Consider the following 21,247-nt stretch of genomic DNA (forward strand, 5'->3'; position numbering starts at 1 on the left):
CCATGTAAAGTTGGATGTATTTTTGGTGGCCTTGTACAAAGGCTTAGCCAGCTCAGTAAACCAGGAATCCATAGGCGGCAGAGCCCCCACTGTGCCCAGGAATTCCCTTACCAGATTGACAGTCTTGGGAATGGCTATTTTTAACCCTGTCTCCTTTCGAGCATCTGAGAGCCATCTCCGGCCTCCTTCAAGAGCATACCATAGGTACACTACCTGTGACCTGCAAATCTGAGCCTTCTTAGCAGAGGCTCAATATCCCAAGTCTCCCAGGGCTCGCAGCAAGTTCTCAGTTCCTAGCCTGCAGGTCTCTCTATCAACCACTGCAACCAACAAATCGTCCACATACTATAGCAAGCTTATATCAGGGTTCTGGATTCGGTACTCACTCAGATCCTTATGTAGAGCTTCATCAAAGATGGTGGGTGAGTTCTTGAACCTTTGGGGCATTCTAGTCCAAGTTAACTGGCCACTGACTCCAATTTCCGGATCATGCCATTTGAAGGTAAAATATTGCTGGCTCTTGGGAGCCAAGGGCAGGCTAAAGAAGGCCTCTTTCAGGTCCAGAACTGAATACCATTGCCGGTCTGGAAGCAATGTGCTCAGTAGGATATAAGGGTTAGGCACTGTAGGATGTATGTCCATTACCCTTTTATTTACCTTTCTTAAGTCTTGTACCAGTTGGTTGTCATTGGTATGAGGCTTTTTGACCAGTAACTGCGGTGTATTCCAGGCAGACTGGACTGGTTTTAGGACCCTAAATGCCAATAACCTCCTTATGTGGGGGTTTATTCCTTTCTTTGCTTCTGAGGACATGGGGTACTGGCAGACTTTGACTGGGTCTGCATCGGCCCGGACCTCCACATATATCAGAGGCCTGTGTCTCACCAACCCCATATCCCCAGTCTCTGCCCATGCTAGCGGAAAGTCCTGTAGCCATTTTTCTATTTCTGGCTTGGGAGCTGCAGGTTTCTGGTGAAGTCTGTATTCCTCAGTCAGGCTAGTAGTCATCAGCACCTGAATTGGTTTCCCGTTTTGGTGGAATAACTGAGCCCCTTCATCTGAGAAGTGGCTCTGGGCTTTCATTTTTGATGAAAGGTCTCGACCCAGCAGTGGGTAGGGGCACTCTGGCATTACTAGAAACGAATGGGTTACCCGTCCCATTCTCAAGTCCACCGTTCTTCGGGTAGTCCATGAATAGAGTTTAGTGCCGTGGCCCCCGTACCCATGTTTTCTTGGTGGATATGCCCCTCTCCCCCTCCTCCCCGTGTCAGAGGGATGGAGTTCTCTGCCCCTGTATCCACCATGAATCTTATTAATTCCCCTCCACTCTCGGTGTTACCCTAGGCTCAGGGAGGGGGTCTGAGCCCCATCTCCCCTAGTCACTGTCTTCCTCCAAGGCCATGGGGAGTACATGGGTAGTTGGGGGCATCCTCCCCCTCTTCTTGGGACATTCTCTTACCCAATGTCCTTCTTCTATGCAATATGCACATTGGTTTTTTCCTACCTTGGGCTTGGGCCGGGGCTCTTGGTTTCATGCTGGGATGGTCCGTTGGGTCCAACTCCCACCACCAGGAGGATTTCTTTCAATTCTTCTCTATGCTTGATCTGCTGTTGTTCTAGTATTCTCACTAAACTTTTTCCTGTCTTTTTTCTCGTTTTTCTTCCTTCTGTACCCTCTCTTTTTCTTGCCTTTTTCGTTGTTGTTGTTGTTCATCTGTCTCTCTCTTATGGTAAACCTTATTTTGCCACTGCCACTAATTTTCTAAGACTTTCTAAGATTCTTTTTGCCTAATCTTTTTTAGCGACTGTAATTTTTTTTAAAAAAATGGAGCTGCCTGGTTGATATAGGCAAACATTATCATCTGAGCTGATTCCCCAGCCTCAAGATATCATATGGCATATATTGCCAGAAGGCCTCTAGCAGGTGCTCCAGATAGACAGCCGGACTTTGATTTGTCTCCTGCCTAACATCATAGACCCTAGCCATATTAGTTGGCTTCTGTGCAGATGCTTTGAGACCTGCCAACAGAGCCTGGTGGTAGACGTGGAGCCTCTCCTTACCTTGTGCCATGTTATAGTCCCAATCAGGACAGGTGGAAGGAAAATAAACATTGATGGTCACTGGATCAGTTGTGGGAGCTCCCGTGGGACCCGGAACCAATTTCCGGGCAGCCTCCAGGATTCTATTCCTCTCCTCCATGGTGAACAGGATGCTTAGAAGCTGACCACAATCATTATAGGTGGGCTGGTGGGTGAAAAGAAGAGTCTCTAAAAGGTTAATTAAATCCTGGGGGTTTTTGGAAAATAGGGCACTCTGCACACGCCAGTTGTACAGGTCACTGGTTGCAAATGGCCAGTAGTGATAGGGTTGATTCCCATCGGCATCCACTGGTCTGGCAGGTCTGAGGGACAGGACCACTGTAGTGTCTGGCTGCAGAGTGGCCCCCCTTCAGCTCCGGGTTGCTTGAGCTGGCCCCTGTAAAGGCGGTTCTGGTTGGGGTTTTGAGACACATAGAGATGGAGAGAGACAGACAGAGAGAGAACAAATGGATTTAGGCTCCTTACATCCCCATTCATTCCATTGTTCCAGGCCTTGTACAGTGAGCAAAACAAAGATCTCTGTTCCACCAGAGCTCATGCGCTCGAGCAGAAAGACAGATAATAAACAACATCACTAATGCTACAGATGCTACTGATAACTTAGCAGGAAGAAAAGCCGAGCAGAGCACGTGGACAGAACGTCGGGGGACCTATGTGTGTGACATTAACTGAGGTCTGACTGTGCTAAGGGAACAAGTCACATGACTGGCTGGGAGGGGGCAGCAATGGACATTCCTTCCATCTAGCTTAGACATTCTCCTCTTATGACTCGTTATAATTTAATTAAACCTAGATCAGGTGGGTGAGGCTTTCTTTTCAACTCTCCTGCTCCCACATGAGCAGCACTGCCCAGTTCCAGCTCAGAAAGGGACATGGAGGAGGACTTGAACACAGATTGGCTCTAGCCTTTTGCCAATGTCCTGTGCCCCCACAGGGTCACCAGGTGACCCTGCACTAGAGTTAGAGGCTCCTAAGAGAAGAAAAGGCCATATTGCCCCTGGCCATCATCCATGCTGTGGGTGCCTCTCTCAGAAACCACAGGAAGTAGATGACCAGACCAAGCAAGACTTAGGCCATTCACACATACCATTTCCATGTAATTGAAACCTCATTGCAGGTAACGGCCTTTGCCAGGTTATAGCATTGGAAATGTGTTTTGAAGAACCATTTTAAAATGCCAAACCTACGGAACTTTTGGATTTATAAAAGATACCGTTGTTTAGTTTTTAGTCTGCTGTCACTGTGTGACATGACTAATCTGCTCCAGACCTGTTTAAAAGTGATGGGGCATCTCAAAGTTGTTGTTAGCAAGAAAATGGCAAGAAAGGCAAACAGGAAACACAATTATTTCATGTCATTTAAGATTGGAGCAGAGCCAGCACTCTGGAAGCTGAGGCAGAAGGATTTAGATTTTGAGGCTATTTTGAGGTAGATAATGTAGCCAAGGATAGCCTGAGATCCTGTTTCAAAAGGAAAAACAATAACAAGGAGGAATGTGCTTGTTCATATATCTCAGATTATTTCTCTATAAAATGAGGATGATTATTTTGCCCCCCCCCCACCTTCCACGGACATTTTCTCTGTATAAAGTGAGGTAATGGATTTACAAAACTCAAAATGTTGTTTGCCATTCAACAAATTATAGCTGCTATTCACGATGCTAATTCCTTCAAGTAGAAGTGAACGTTGTAACTGTGGCGTCATAGGTGTGTGCCTATGGGCTCTGCTTGAGAGGAGAACTGCCCAGAGCCTGGAACCTGCCCTCTTCCCAGGAGCCTGGAACCCATCTCTTCCCAAATAATGGACACTGAACTCAACAGTACAGCACAGGCATTCTCAGGCTTAGGATGGTTTGACGTTTGAGTTTCCAACTTTCCTAGGCAGCAAAAGTCAAGCTCATTGAGTAGGAACTGCACTTTGGTCCGGAAATTTGGATCTTTTCCTTCGGGTGCCAGACTGTCTCGATATGAAGCAGTAACAGACAGCGAGAGCTGCAGGTCACTGCCAGCCCCACCATCATAAAAGGAACTCAACACCCTACAGTGAACTGTGTCCCTAGACTGTTTTCTGGTCAGCCCGGTAGATCAAATGTGTTCCCAACTTATGATATTTTCAATTTATGACAGTGGGTTTATTGGGAATGGAATCTCCTTTGGGGGGGGTTGTTTTTGGTTTTTTGGTTTTTCGAGACAGGGTTTCTCTGTGTAGTTTTGCTGCCTGTCCTAGATCTCACTCTGTAGACAAGGCTGGCCTCGAACTCATATTTATCAACAAGACAGTCAGACAAAACAGAAGAACAAGGGCCCTTAACAGAGTTCTGAGGATCAGTGATTCGGGTGATCAGAGGTCTGGAGAAGGGGCCTCGATTATGCCAAAAACCGGTACGGATGGGAAGGGGCTGGCCCAACAGGGTCTCCTCATCCCCAGAGTTCTCAGAAACAGAAGGGGGGCCCTCTCGGGTCTCCGGCAGTGGGGTCTCAAACTTGAGACCCCCGCCTAGATGAGGAGGAGGGAAGTCTCCCAGCTCTTCCAGGTTCGTTCTTCCAGTGCGACAGCCAAGGCAAAGCCTCTCAACAGAGTGCTGCCAGCAGTGAATCAGAAAGCAAGAAGAGGAACAGGGAAACAAAGACAACTAACGGTCAGAGCAGACTCATCCGATCGGCCAGTGTAAACCTCCGGGGTCTCTGAGGATCCCAGAAGAGCCCCCAAATGTTATGTTCTGATCATGAGACCCCCAAAGAGACCACCAGAGACACGAACTCTCCAAAATGCAAAACCAAGGTTTATTGAAAGCAGTACAAGCCACAGCAGGGACCTCGTCAAGCACACCGACCCAGCGGAGGCCAGAGGAGGTGCCCGCCCCTCTGCAAGCTCGGTTTTTAAAGACAAAAAACACAAGGTTACATCAGTTAAGGGTTCCAGTATGGGTACAACTCTGATCGGCTCAAGTTTTAGGGGCTTTCCAGAATTTCTGTGTTCTCTTACTTTGCAGTTTGACCGGTTTGTCAAACTTTTTATAGGCTATCTCTGGCATTGGGACATTCAGTGGTTAATCAGTTGTTACCAGATGGACATCCAGACATCCCGACTTTGTACTTTTGAGTTCCTATGTCAGCAGTTCTGAGAATTCGAAACTCAGGCCTGTTTCAAGCTGGGGTTAGGGACTTGCTTAAAATGGAGGTGCTTTGGTTCTTCACCACATGTCTCAAGTATATTCCAGCACACCTCAGAGACACTTGAAAATCCATATTCACTGCTGCCCTAGTCACAATAGCCAGAAAATGGAACCAGCCTAGATGTCCATCTGCAGTTGAATGGATAGAGCTAATGTGGTACATATACAACAATGGAGTTGTATTGTCCCCTTAGGGACTGCCTGCCCTTCCATACCAACGCCCTCTTCTGACCAGGCTTGCAGCCTGTGGGCTGAGAAAGTTTTCATTCTCTACAGAGAATCCCCCTCATTTGTACACCTTGGGGTGGCTTCTTCTGATCAAAAGGAGAAAAAAAAATCATGACATTTCAGGACAATAGATACAAATGGAGATCATTAATATAAGTAAAATATATAAATAAAGTCAGCTGGATTCAGAGTGATAAATACTGAAGGTATTTAAATGTATAGAGCGTGTGTGTGTGTGTGTGTGTGTGTGTGTGTGTGTGTGTGTGTAGGATGTGAAAATAGAAAAGGCACCCGTGAAAGGAAGAAGAGGAGGGGGAGGATAAGGAGAGGAGGCCATAGAATGCCTGTGACTTGAAAGCAAGAGTGGGAACCGTCTGGAGGGAGGGAGACTGGCAAGGGGGTGGAGAGCCAGGATGGATGAATAGGAACAAAGTACAGTGCCACATATGTGTGACAACAGCGTAATGAGATCCGTTACTTTGTGTGCTAACGTTAAACAAAAGAAATCTGGGAAGCATAGAAAAAGAAATATTCATTGAACGCAACAAAAGAGGGCAGAGAAGGGAGAAAAAGAAAGGATGCATGCTACGGAAGAGATGCACCTGGGTGGTGACCCCGTGCACCACCACGCCGGGCCAAGAGCCAGAGATTTCCAAGAGTGCACCATTAAGAAATGCAATCAAAATTCCATAGATCTAAGAGGAATGAAAATCCATAGCTGATTCTAAAAATAACAGCAAGGGCATAATAAAAGACACACGTTACAGGAAAAAAACAAAATAAGAAACAAATTTTCTGAAAAAGGAAACCCAACCCACAAAACCAAGACATTAGGGCAGCTCCTTTCTGCATACCCTAATACTGGAGCCTGCCCAGTGGGCGGGGTGGTCAGTTGAAGTTGGACAGTGTTCTGTTTCATCTTGTAAAACTGGTGCTGAGCCAAGAGGCCCCAACAGCATGGCTTCCCTCCTCTGCATCCAGCACTGTCATCTGACCACCTCAGGCTTGCAGCCCATAGGTGAGAAAGCTCCTACTCTCTTCAGAGAGCCCTCTCATTGGTCCATCTAGGGGTGGCTTATTCTGAAGCAATTCAACATCTAAGCACTGCCAGGGATCTCTGAGCGCTGACCAAGGCTCACAAAAGGATCCCCCACAATGGCTAAGAGTAGTTTCCAGCAGGCTAGAAGGGGGCTTGATCATTAACTTGATCATCATGGATACTTTGCATCCATTTGGAAGTTTTAGATACTATATTATATTTCTTTCAATAGACTCCTGAAAAGATGTTAAATATCACTAAGCATCAGGGAAATGCATATCAAAACCACACTGAGACACCATCTCACACCCATTAGGATGGCTACTATCAAAATTACAGAAAGTAACAAATGTTCACAAGGACACAGGACAATTGTACACTGTTGGCAGGAATACACAACAATACCACTTCTGTGGAAAGCGGTGGGGAAGCTCCTCAAAAACTACAAATAGAATTACCATATATGATTCAGGAATCCCACTTTGGGGTATGTATCCCAAATAATGAACATCAGGGAGTCAAAATATATTTGTAAACCCAATTTCATGGCAGCATAATTTACAATAGCCAAAATAGAAAAGCAACCCACATGTCATTGCCAATGGATGGATAAGCAAAATGTCACACACACACACACACACACACACACACACACACACACACACACCATGACTATTATCCCTTCAACTAAATTTATAACTACTTTGAGATTCCATCTCACCACAATGTGATGGATAGTCTTATATCAACTTGACACAAGCTATAATGATCTGAGAGGAGGGAACTTCAATTAAGAAAATGCCTCCATAAAATAGGCAAGCCTATAGGGCAGCAGTTCTCAATCTGTGGGTTGCAACCCCCTTGGGGATAGAATGACCCTTTCACAGGGGGGTCACCTAAGGCCATTGGAAAACATAGATATTTACATTATGATTCATTGTAATGTAGCAGGATTACAGTTATAAAGTAGCAAAAAATAATTTTATGGTTGGGGGGTCACCATAACATGAGGAACTGTATTAAAGGGTCTCAGCATTAGGAAAGTTGAGAACCACTGCTATAGGGCATTTTCTTCACTTGTGGTTGATGGAGGTGGGCATAGCCCATGTGAGTATTGCCATCCTGGGTTAGTGGTCCTGGGTTCTATAAGAAAACAGGCTGAGCAAGCCATGGGGAGCAAGCCAGTAAGCAGCATCCCTCCATGGCCTCTGCATCAGCTCCTGCCTCCAGGTTCTTGCCCTGTTTGTTCCTGTCCTCACTGCTTTTGATGGTGAACTGTTACATGGAATCGTGAGTGAAATAAATCCTTTCTTCCCAAGTTGCTTTTGGTCATGGTATTTCATTACTTCAATGGCAAAACTAAAACACCCCAGTCAGAATGACAATCATCAAGAAAACAAATGCTATCAAATGCTGTTGAGGGCATGGAGAAAGGGAGTGGGGGTATAAACTGGTGTCGCCACTATGGAAGTCTATGTGGACTTTCTCCAAAGGACTTAAAACAGGACCACTATATGACTCAGCTGTATCCCTCCTGGGTCTATACCTCAAAGACTCTATTTCAACACATCACAGAAATGCTTGCACATCTCTGTTCATCACTGCTCTCTTCACAGTAGCTAAGACATGCCCACAGACAGGTGAGATGTGACACATACACACGATGGCATTTCATTCAGCCACAAAGGAAAATGAAATCATGGCAGTGGCAAGAAAATAGTGAATGGGTGGAGCTTGGAATTATTGCATTAAGTAAAGTCGCCCAGACTCGAGTTTTCTCTTACATGAAGATCCTGGACTTGCAGTTATTATATATGTCTGTGTATGTGTATATGGGGATCACAAGAAGGGGGAACTTGCCAGAAAGGGGAAACAGGAGTGGAGGAGACTCATGGAATGTAGGATCAGCAAAAACAAAGAATGTATAAAAATGCTATAATTAAATTATTTTTAATGACAAGTAAACGTTAATTTAGGACTGAGGAGACTGAGTTCAAATCACCAACACCCACATAAAAGTCTGGTGTGGGCAAAAATGCCTGGAACTCAACCACTGAAGGGCTGGAGACAGGAGAGATTTCAGGGACTTACTGGCCAAGCAGCCTCATCAAAAACCAGCAAGCTCTAGGTTCAGTAGAAGACTCTGTCTCAAGAGATCCAGAAGAGAGTGTTAGAGCAAGATGTTCAGGCATGGAATGTGTATCCATACACAGAGATGAGTATACACCACACATACACATGAATTATTTTAATTCTCTGTGTGTATGTGTGTGTGTGTCTGTCTGTCTGTCTGTCTGTGTATGTCTATGTTTCTCTGTCTCCCTGTCTCTCTCTCTCCCTCTTCCCCCCACCCCCTCGGTTTTATACGTGAATGTGTAAGCCAGAGGTCAATGTTAGGTGTTTTCCTCAGTCACTCTGTTGCTATTCATCTTATCTTTTGAGACCTGGAGCTTGCTGACTGTCCAGGCTAGCAGGCCAGCAAGCTCCAGGGCCCCTCCTGCCTCCAACAACTAACTCCTCGGCGCAGCAATTATAGGTGTCCAGCAACAGTCAACTTTTTTATATGAGTGTTGGGAGTTGAAGTTGGGTCTTCGGGCATGTACAGCAAGCACTTTACCAACTAAGATATTTCTCTGTGTCCAAAAAAAAATTAATAAAAGTCATTAGAAAAAAATACTGTTCTTTTAAAGGAGAGGGATGACATCATGCTAAGTGAAAAGAAAAAAATAGTCCATCACAGAACCCATGCTACCAAGGGATGGGGGTGACATGATTTAAGTGTATGTCCTAAGCTCTTATGGTGAAACCTAACACTCCAATGTGATAGTGTAAGTGGAGGTGAGAGCTTTGGGGAAATTATTATGTCATGAGGGCTCTTCCCCTGCAAATGGAGTAGCGCTCTTCCTAGGGCAGTGGAGATGGCCACCAAGCCTGAGGACTTAATTTGCTACCCAGGGCCCACCTGGTGGAAGGCAAAAACCCACTCCTGCAATTTGTCTTTTTACCTCCAGATGCACACTGTGGCACAGGTGTACACACACACACACACACACACACACACACACACACACACACAATGCAATAAAATACTTTTTAAAGAAAGGGGGGGCACTGAAGAGAGCTCTGTTGGCTGCTTCCTGACCTTTCGTCTCTTCAGCCAAGTGAAGACACAACCCACGTCCCCTCTGGAGGAGGCAGCAACAGCAATCAGCTTGGAAGTTCACGAGACACCTTGATCTCAGCTTGCTCAGCCTCCACAACTATAAGAAATCAATTTCATCCCAGCACTCGGGAGGCAGAGCCAGGCGGATCTCTGTGAGTTCGAGGCCAGCCTGGGCTACCAAGTGAGTTCCAGGAGAGGCACAAAGCTACACAGAGAAACCCTGTCTCGAAAAACCAAAAAAAAAAAAAAAAAAAAAAAAAGAAATCAATTTCTGTTCCTTATGAACATCCAGGCTCTGACGCTTTGTTACAGAGGCACAAACCAAATAAGACATGAGAAATTCAGTGTTTCATTAGGTGCAGAGTTTCCATTAGAAAAGACAGAGTTTGGGAGCTGAGTAACTGAGACAGCTGCTCAGAAAGTGAATATTCCTAATAAAGCTGAACTATACACTTAAAGATATTGGTATTATGTCTGTGTGTCATATATGTGTATCATAATATATGCATATATGTATATATAAACACACACACATATATTATATATATATATATATATATATATATATATATATATATATATACTATAATTTACAAACTATTCTTTATCTTGGCTTCGGAGTGGTTCTTTCATCTTGTTTTTGTTTTGTTTCTGCACTGGGGTAGAGCAAGGAGAAGAACCAGACTTTAACAACCAAGTATGTAGAATTCAAAGTCAGTAACACCTGGCACTTTCAGACTGGCAAGTGAGTTCTCTAAGTCGTGCTTGTCTAAATGTTCCCTCGAAAGGCTGCTTTCTCCCCAGTGAAGATAAAATTATCTCCTAAGGAGTCAGACACCACCACCCTGTTGGAGGTTCGGGAGACCGAGAACCGCTAAATTCTTGTAGCGGCTGGTGTGGTAAGGAACAACAATAACAACAACAACAACAACAAAGATTGGAGAGCTGCTCCTGGAGCCCAGGTGAAATCGGAAACCACACATTTTCTAAACCAAAATCATCCGTCCAAGATTTCTGGGCAGTTTTTGAGTGGGAAGAAGTCAACTTTGAAACGCTGGCATTTCTGGGGCATTGTGACAGATAGACAAGATCGAACGTGTAGGACCTTACACCTCCCTCCCAAATTTGGAACACATGATCACTAAAATGAAGGCATGCCAAACACTTTATTCTTAGAAAATTTTTTTTTTTTTTTTTTTTTTGGTTTTTCGAGACAGGGTTTCTCTGTGTAGCTTTGCGCCTTTCCCGGGACTCACTTGGTAGTCCAGGCTGGCCTCGAACTCACAGAGATCCGCCTGGCTCTGCCTCCCGAGTGCTGGGATTAAAGGCGTGCGCCACCACCACCCGGCTAGAAAATATTTTTTATCCATACTGTAAGTTGTCTGTTTCCACGGCTGAGAAGATGGTAGCTGTGGAAATGCTAGCTACGTGGACAGATGTTTCCTTTGTCACCAGATGTCAGGTGCTATGGTTTGTATGTGACTCCCCAGAGCAACAGAACTGGGAGGTGGGACTTGCTAAGAGGTGGCCAGGCCAAAAGGACTCCACCCTCATGAATGAGTAAATGGCATTATTGTGGGCATGGGTTAGTCACTGTGAGGATGGATTTGATATGAAAGCAAGCTTCTCCCCTGTTTGCCTTTCCATCTTCTTCCCTGGGAGCATGCAGCATAAAAGATCTTTCTCCATGCCAGCTACATGCTCTTAGATTTCTCAGCTCTGGGAACCATGAGCCAAATACATCTCCATCCTTTATAAATTATTCAGGTATCCCAGTGCCGCAGCAGCAGCAGCAGCAAACAGACTAGGACCCCAGAGAATGCACAGGTCAAAATCAAGTCCCATTTGTAACAGTTGACAAGCCTTGGGGATGCTGGCGACAGCTCCTGTTCTCCACCCTGACCGAACCCCCAACTGGCTGGATTTCTGTTGCTGTGAGAAATGCCATGACCAAAAACAGCTTGGGGACGGGGAAAAGGGTTTACTTCCTCTTTAGAGCTTAGTCCACCATATGAAGGGAAGTCAGGGGAGGAACTCCAGGCAAGAACTAATGCAGAGGCCATAGAGGAAAACTGCCTACTGGCTTGCGCCCCCCCCCCCCCCCGCCCCATGGCTTGCTCAACGTGTTTTCTTATACAACCCAGAACCACATGCCCAGGGGTGGCATTGTCCACAGTATGCAGACCCTCCCACATCAATCATTAATTGAACAAAATACTCCACAGTCTTGCCTGCAGGCCAGGAGTATGGGGCAGGCAAGTCCTCAGCTGGTGTCCCATCTTCCCGAATGATCTCACTTGTGTCAAATTGACAAAAGACTAGTCAGCACAGTGAAGCACCAATCATTTTCTCAAATCCTCTGGACATGCCCACTTCATGATCAGAAATATGTATCAGTTACCTAGAGCAATGCTCTACTGAAATCTCTCCCCGGCTATGACACTCTCTGGGACATGAAGAATTTGAATATGCAAAACGTGTGTCAGGTCCGGGCTTTCTGACCCGACATCCCGCCATTTTCTCCATCTCACAGCCCAAATGATGATGTGAACGTCCTCCTCCTCTGAGCCTTGGCAACGCTGTTAAGCAAAGCAAGGACTCTTCAGCTTCTCCCCCGGACCCAAGGAGTTGTGTTTGCCTTGTACTGAACCTAGAAGCCTGTTTGGTAACTACAGTTGAGCAGGAGGGTGGAGGCAGGCACTGGCTCTCTTAGGCTTCTGTCTGAGTTATTTTTTCTGCTGTTGTGGTAAAGCACCATGACTTAGGCAACTTACAGAAGACAGGGTTTATTTGGGAGTAGACTTTCAGAGGGATAAGAGTTCATCATCATCATGGTGGGGAAGCTGGAAGCAGGCAGGCATGGTGATGGGAGCAGCAGGCTAAGAGTTCACATCTTTTTTTTTCTGGTTTTTCAAGACAAGTTTTCTCTGTGTAACAACCCTAGCTGTCCTGGATCTCACTCTGTAGACCAGGCTGGCCTTGAACTCACAGAGATCCGCCTGCCTCTGCCTCCCTGGGATTAAAGGTGTGCGCCACCACTGCCCGGAAAGAGTTCACATCTGAAACTGTAAGCAGGAAGCAGGAAGAGTGAAGTGGGTTGGTGGGAGGCTTTTAAACCTCAAAGCTCACCCCAAGTGACATACTTCCAAGCAAGGCCACAACTCCTAGGCCTCTCCAAACACCATCACCAGTTGGGGACCAAGTATCTAAACACCTGAGGATATGGGGGACATCCCATTCAAACCACAACAGTTTCCAAATAGTTAGGTACCATGCTGGGCTGTGTCATGGAATAATCAGACAGGACCTTCCTTCCCTGTCTTTACTCAGTGTCTGGCATTTCACCATTTCATCAGCCCAAAGGAATTCCCATCTCTTGGCTTTCTGAGTATAATTCCATTACTGGCTTTCTGAATCATAGCTCTCTTTCTCCCTGATTTGTGATCTCATTCACTAGGCCACATTCCTGAATGAAAAATGAGGTTCCCTCAGCCTCCATAAAAGTCCCTGTTTTGCCTTGACCCTCACAAGGGCAGGTTCCTGCTGCAAGTACAGCTTCCATTCCAAGAAACACAGAGCACTATCCTGAGAAGTGCAGGGATCCCAGCTTAGCCCAGGCAAGAGGGTGCCTCTGCCTACCTTAGACCTAACCAGTAATAGCATGGCTAGGGACACATCTCTTAGAAATTGTGAATGACACATTTAAAGCAGTTTCTAGATAGACCAACTCACTATGAAATTCCACTGGGTGCACCCTGGTACCACAGAAATAATGCAAAAAATATGGGTGGTCCCTACTTGGTCCTTTATTGGCAAACTGTACTGCAGACCACTTGAAATGATTAAGATTACAAGTGATACTGCTCCTTCAGGATTCCAGATACCTGGCGGGAGTCTCCCTTTCAGTTTCCTTGAATTCCAAGTCATTGAACTGTCAACATCCTCGGTGGAAAATGCAGAGAATTCTAGACACTCTGTCCTCTCGGCAAAGGCGTGGAATCTGAAACATGAAAGGTGTTCTATATTAGGCACATGCCTATCAACTCTCTCAGTCAATTTGCTGTCTTTGGTGCTCCAAATCTGGGTTTTGTTTGTTTTGTTTTCTCAAGATTGGGTCTCACTATGCTGCCCTAAAATTCTAGGATCAAGCAATCCTCCTGCCTCTATCTCCCAAGTAGCTGGGACTACAGGTGGACAACTCTACACCCAATGCCAAGTCTCTTTACCTTAACCATCTTCTCTGATTTCCCTATACCTTATCTTGTCAACTCCCACAATCCAAAGCCAGGCAGAGGAGACAGCTCAGTTCAGTTTGTTGAGCAAGCATGGGGACCTGGGTTTGGATCCCCAGCACCCACATATGAAGCTAGGGTTGCAGCACACATCTATGATCCCGGCCCTGATGAGATATAGACAGACAGACTCCTGGAGCTTGCTGGCCAGCCAGCCTAAGTGAATCAGTGATCTTCAAGTTCAGTGAGAAGCCCTGCCTCAGAAAACAAGGTGGCAAGTGACTAGGGAAAATGTCCAACATTGACTCTGGCCTCCATACACAGCCCCATGCACACACACAAGAATGGCTTGGGATTTTAGGTGGTGGTGTGGCTTCTCATTATATTAATTAGCTCAACCAAATGGTATTTGTTGAGCCTAGGAAATGATAGTGCTATTTTGTCTCTAAGTCTCCATCACATTAACACAGTTTTGATGGCCCAGGCACCAAATGGGGGACCCCACTAGCAGCCATTAGCATCAACTGGCTCAGCATTGAAAGTCGGGGGTACAGACAGCCTTGACTAATTTGCCTGTTGCTGAGCGACCTCAGTCAACTGTAACTCAGCAAACACATACTGCCCCAGGCTTTGAGCTTAAGAGCTAATGAAAAGAATTCCTGTGTGGGCAAGTTTTGAGGGCCTGCCAGCTCCAAGTGTGGTCCCAGGAACGGCAGCAGTGTCGCCCGGGAGCTGGTGAGAGATCTGTGATCCCAGGCTCCTGCCTGGACCTGCTGAGTCAGAACATGACTTTAACAAGATCCCCGGAGGATTCATGTGCACGGTAAAGCTTGCGGCTGTTGGTGCGGGGCAAGGTGATGGGCTAACCTCTCTCTTTCTCTCTTTCTCTGCCTTCTGTGCAGTGCTGCAGCTGGATCACAGGCCCTCATGCACACCAGTCAGGCACCCTGAGCTACATCCTCAGCCCCTAGATTGCACTCCTGTCACCCAGAAAGTCAGTGCTAGGACTCCCTCAGCGTATGATTCACGAAGGAAGACTCAGGTGGTACTCAGAGATCAGCCTCTGCTTGTCACTGCTGACGCAACTCAGGGAATCCTGCTGGACCACTGGGAGTGGACAGATAAGTGAACAAAAGTGGGGACAGTGTCGGGGCCTCCTGGATTATGTCAAGACTGCCATTTTCCTAAAGAGCTTCAGCTGAGACTGGCACAGTGACTTGGTAGCAACGACCAAGACATCCTCATCCCTGTGGCCCTGAGGCCGGGGCACCCAGCCTGCCTATGCCTGCCTCCTGTAGGCACTTTCCAGAGCAGAAATGGCCAGTTCTCTTCCTTTGGTGACCACTTGACAGGGCAAAGTGGGGGGGGGGGGTGAGGTCTGTCCTGGCAGACCCTGAACCCTGAGTGCCAAAGCCTTGGATATCTAGAACTTTCCACTCTCTAATCTCTTCTCCAGATTAGAGAAGAGAGCAGGGCGGAAGTTCCTCTAACGGGGTGAGACGCAATTATGAAAGGCTCTTTGGAGAGTACTGCTTACACCACAGCACCCACCCCCACACTGGGGGCTCCACACGAACACAGCCTTGGATACTGTGTCGGTGGGGAATCAGAGGCCAGTGGAGAGCCCCATGGCCTAGGCAGCCAGCAAGCTAAAACCAGAAAGGCAGGCTGTTCCCAGTTGGGTATGCTCTGCCCTCTAGCTGGGCCCGGAATCCCTGAGCACAAAGGAACAGCAGAAGGCATGGTGTGTCTGAGCCCACACTACCTTAGGCAGAAGCACTGAGGGCTGTGCACAGGACTCCCTTGTGAGGGTCCAGAGCACGCAGAGGAGGGCACTCCTCCACTGACTATTTTATGCAAACCCACCACCCTGCAGTGGATGATCTGAAAGCCGGTAGCTGAATCAGCATTGCCTGTGACATGTTGCTTCCTGAGCGCTGAACCTCCTAGAGAAAGTTCCCCAGGAGATGGGAGGCAAGGACCAGGCAGAGAGGGAATCCTGCCAGCTGTCTTTCTCTCTACCCTGGAGAAAGTGGATGAGCAGCCCCCTTTTATGTATTTGGGGATACTCAGAATCCCTGGGTCAAAATCTTATGCCTGGTGATTTCCAAGTGTTTACAGAGTTTCTGGGTTGGTGAGCTCAGATTCTCGAAGGTCTTGTTGCACATGAAGAGTCCTGACCCTCTTCAGACATGGAAAGTCAGGATTCCTACAGCTGTGGTCAAGGAACAGCATTTCCACCAACTCTATTAGGCAAAATGGTGGGTGAAAATATGTATTTCCAGCTTGTCTTTGATGCCAATAAAGGCTAAGTCCAGGCCTCAATATCACTAACAATTCCCGCTTCTTTAATATGCAATAACCTCTATGTTCAACAAAAGATTGGCTGATGTGACCAATATGCAGTGAGCAATAGGGTGTGGAGCTATCTCCAGTTGTCCAGTGTCTGGCCCTGGGGTGATAACTGGCCTGAGCGTGAGAGCCTGTAACCTCCAGGCAATACTTACTGTCTCTAGGAATTAGCTGACTGAGAGGGCAGTCTCTCCAGTCTGAAAGACTGCAAGACGTCAAAACAGAAGACCTGGATTGATGTATGATAAAGAAAAGTGTACACAAACCATGGAGACTGTACACAAGGACATACTGGATAAGCATCTAGATTGTAAGCGGGCCACCCACGCTCGGGCCCTCCTGAGTCCATATTCTGCCTACCTGCTGTGGGTCTTGGTGCTCAGCTTTTTTAAGAAAGCTACGGTTTCTTCTCCCTTGGCGTTGAAGGACACTGTGCAAACTGGATATGGGATCTCCAAAATCCTCTGGAGAAGCAGCTCCTGGGACTCCTCCGGAACATCCCCCACCACAAAGTAGTAAATGGCTTCGATCTGCAAGACAGAGGCACCAATGATGACAGCTTATCGGCCTGCTGTACACACAGCCTTGCACTAGACTCATCAGCAACACATTTTCTAATTGCTGCCAAAAAGAGAGGGCAGAAAGAACAGAAGTTACGCTCGGTGTCCTGCAATGATGTTGAGAGGCGAGGCCAGCAAGGGAATCACTCAAGATCTCTTCACAGTGGCGGCGGTCCTCGGGAGCTACACAAAGAATATAGTCGGCAGATTTGAGAAGAGCTGCTGCCTCAGGCCCACAGGTACATAGACAGGAGAGGAAAGGTAGTTTTCAAGAAAAAAAGAAAGTTTTGGCCCAGCCAGCCACTGAGAACAGGGAGCATATTATTATCCACTTCCTCGGTGGTGCCAGAACTCTACAGCACAAACTCATCCACTGTCAATCTGAGGCAGGATGCAGAAGAGAGGGTGTATTCCCAGCTGGCTCATCCTCTGCTCTCGCCACACTAGGGAAACACAAGCCTGGGGAAACGAGGCTGTCCTGACTCCATGCAGCAGCTGGTCAGGAGAATGATGTACCCACACAGCTCTGCTCCACACAGCTGTGCCAGAGTAGAATGCTGAATGGACAATCATGTCAGAAGCAATACACACACAGCACACCCACATAGCACATATCGCACTCACACATACCCCCCACACCACATCACACATTACACACACATACACACACACTGCATACACTGCACACACACCACACACCACAACACACACATACACATAATTAACACACATACCACATATCACACATCACACTCGAATACAACAAACACAACATGCGCACTACATACTACCCCCAACATAACACACCATACCACACAGACACACACCACACTCCCTATATACACCATACCCCCCCACCATACAACATACTACATACTCCATGCCCCCATACACACACACCACACCACACCTACACACCATACTCCATAGACACATACCACACCACACATTATACACACACACAAACCATACTACACATACACCACACACACTACAACCACCTACACTGTACATACTACACACACACATATACCATCACCACCACATAGGTACACAACACATATACTACACATCACACTCAAACATACCACACACACACACACACACACACACACACACATACACACACACAAATACACCACACACACCACACAAACACACACTACACATACACCTTTCTATGTTGATGTAACTAATTACACAAAATCCTGGATGCCTCCACCCTCTCTGTTACCCTCTCTCGTCTCCCTCTTGTTCCTTGTCCCTTTCCTGTTGCAGATTGGATGTGAAATGCTCCTCACTAAAATTAAGTTTTTACAACTCCGCCCACAGCTGGTGACACAGCTCTGAAAAGTTCTAGAACCCTTAAGAAGGAGAGCCTTGCTGAAGGAAGTGGGTCCCTGGAAGCAGGCTTTGGGGTGTCTTAGTCCGGTTCTGCTTCCTGTCCGCTCTGTGTCCTGACTGCCATGAAGTACGTCACACTCCTGCCACCGTCCCTTCCTGATGGACAATGTCCCTTCTTAAACTGAGAGCCAATGAGCCCTTCTTTTGTTGAGCATTCTGTCACAGCAGCGAAAAAAGTAAGAGATACGCCTCTTCCACGTCCACCCGCCCCAGTGTGAGCATCTATGAGAGAAAACATGGAAGACTAGTCTTACTGAAAATTACTTGCTTCCTTGACTGCAATGACATGTTCATCTTAATCCAGGGAGTCTGGGAGATGCACACATCACCAAAAATAAGTGTTCTTGGCATAATCCAGGGATATATAAAGCCCACCAAAGGGGCCCATGAGACATGTCCTCAATGACATCACTCTTGGTCTCCTCCTGACATGAATGCATGAACTCAGGCAAGTGATCTATCTTTAGGTCAAAATGAGACAGTGCAACTGACCCTTCATGGCTTGGTTTTCTACACTTTGGAAATCTACTCTAATGTTCATATGTGTATTTTACAGAAACCTCCGAAAGTACAAATCAAAGCAAGCCAGGATTAGACACCATCTGAACCTGTCCCTCAGAATCACCGTAACTGATCACTTCCACAGAGAACTGGGCAGAGGCCTCCGCAAGGGCACTGCATGGATGAGAAACAGGCTTCTTGGGGCCCATGACTTATTTATGCTTTAATCTCAGCCCCTTAGAGCTGAAGCTAGTCAATCAATGCTTCCCCCTCAGCTTTAAACCTGGTAGAGAGGGGATGGACTCATGGTTGGCTGCCCAGCTGTTTAGGAGCCTATGTCTGCAGCAGAAAGAACATACTTGGTGTCCAAGGGGGCCAGTAGAACAGGGGACCAAGGACCCAGGCTGTGAGTTAGATGGCCAGAGTGAGAAGCCAGACCAGATGATGTCAGCCACTACCTCCCCTAGCAGGCACAGAAAGGCCCCGCCCCCTCCCACACCTCTTCCTCTCCAGTCTGTCAACACTAGCTCCCAGATTTTTAAAAGAAGTAACTGCTAGGAAGTAAAGCCTGATGGATGCTGTAAATCTCCTCCCACCAGCCACCCAGCAGGCAGGAAAAAAAAATTCCAAGAAACAGCATTCCATGGAGCGTTACGTTGACTGGATTGTTTCTTCCAGCAAATGCATCCCAGGCTGTTCCTCTTCCTGGCGCCACCCAGCCCTTGTGCTAGGTGTACAAACGGGGTGCTGTCGCCCACAAGCGTTTTCCAGTTGCCTCTGTGCTCAAATTTAATGTAGAAATATCCTCTTATAGGCATGTGAAATGACACATGGCCCAAGACAGGGAACGGACAGAGTACCTCGTAGTGTCTGTGAGAGCAAAAGGAGATAAGGACCTAGAGATGAGGAGTGCTGTGCCTGTGGACTCTGGCAGGATGCTTCGCTGCTGCTGGCAATGGCCCAAGAATCGGAAACTCCCGTGTAGAGATGTTTTTCCCCTGAGATGTCATTGAACTGAAAACTGCCTTCGCCGCACTGAGGTGTTCAGCCTCTTGGGAGCGAGCTAAATGCTCCTGCCGTTTATTCCACATAAAATAGAAGGGCAAGGTCTGGGGGGGGGGGATGGTCCAGCCCATAATGTGCTTGCGGCTCAAGTATGAGGACCTGAATTCGATCCCCAGCACTTTTGTAAGATTCAGGCTCCGTGAGTGGTGAGTACCTATAACCACAGCACTTGGGATACAAAAATGGGAGACCCTTGGGGCTCACTGGGCAGACAGTCCAGTCAATCATAGAGCTCCAAGTCCAATCAGAGACACTGTCTCAAAAAGCAAGGTGGAGAACAGTTGAGGAAGATATCTGACATCTGAAGACCTCGGGCCTTCAGAGAAATGCGCGCACACACACACACACACACACACACACACACACACACACACAATTAGGATAGCACCTTTATGTTCTATTTCAGTCTGGACCATTACATGGCAACCTGCATTCTGCCCAGACAAGGAGACCTTGGCATCTTCCTAGCATCAGCTTTGGAAGGAAGAAAAGGAAGAAACAGACAGGGAACAGCTGCTGCTTCTACTCCAGTTATCCTCTCTGACACCTGTCCAAGCTGGCGGTCATCCCAAAGCCTCGGGCGTAAAATCTTCCCGCCTCAAGAAGCGAAATGGAGAGCAGCCCCAAGCACAGCGAAGAGACTAACAAAGACTCTGCCTCTCTCCTCATACGGCGTGACGCTGAAGCATTTTAAACCAACTCCGTGCCCGGGGCTCTAACTCCTGGTCCTCCCCATCTCTCTGACAGCCCTTTCCTTCTTTGGAACACTTTGATTTTCTGATTCCCTTATGGTGATGACTCTTCCTTATGTCCAGCATTGGGATCAGTTCTAGTTGGCTTCTCGGATCACTCCTAACACCCTGGACCATCACTGACTATCTGCCCTTCCAGGCTGTAAGGTCTGTGTTCCACCCATTGTCTCCACTAGAGTCCTCTATGGCTCAGCAAAATCACCTGCCTGGCCCAGCACCATCCACATCTCTTCAATTGAAAACAAACAAACAAAACTCAATTCTCTGCCACATGTTCAGGACCAGAACCCCTTGGGCCTACACCTAGCTCCCAAACTCAACCATATTGACAGTATTTCCTTTTCATTCCTTCACTGTCCAATAAACATTTCAAGAGCCCTGATTAGGCATCAGGGACACAATGGAAAAATTTCACACCTGTCCAAACTGCTCCAAGGAAACAAATGAGATGTCAGTTTTACAGACTGACAGTCTGGCAATCAGCAGGGCAGGCACCTCATGGGATTGGAGAGTCTTTCTTTTAATTCACTCACTTAGTCTCCTGTGAATATGACTTAAAAACCCTCAAATCCAAATGCGTGCCTACCAGTTACATGAAAGAAAGGCTGATATAAACAAAAACAGAAAGCCGGGCATCCTGCAGGGCAGATGACCTTCTGAAAGCATGAACGAAACT

General features: G+C 47.0%; 1 protein-coding gene across 1 annotated transcript in view; it reads right to left on the reverse strand.

Moving 5' to 3' along the window:
• Vwa3b (von Willebrand factor A domain containing 3B) overlaps positions 1 to 21,247 on the reverse strand; it is a 180,197-nt gene that overhangs the window by 141,167 nt on the left and 17,783 nt on the right. Inside the window, 2 exon segments of the mRNA XM_059281386.1 lie at positions 13,590 to 13,705; positions 16,650 to 16,819. Of these exon segments, the coding sequence (XP_059137369.1) occupies positions 13,590 to 13,705; positions 16,650 to 16,819 (286 nt within the window).

This window comes from Peromyscus eremicus, chromosome 16_21 (genome assembly GCF_949786415.1).
Source record: "Peromyscus eremicus chromosome 16_21, PerEre_H2_v1, whole genome shotgun sequence".
In the NCBI taxonomy this organism is placed as follows: Eukaryota; Metazoa; Chordata; class Mammalia; order Rodentia; family Cricetidae; genus Peromyscus; species Peromyscus eremicus.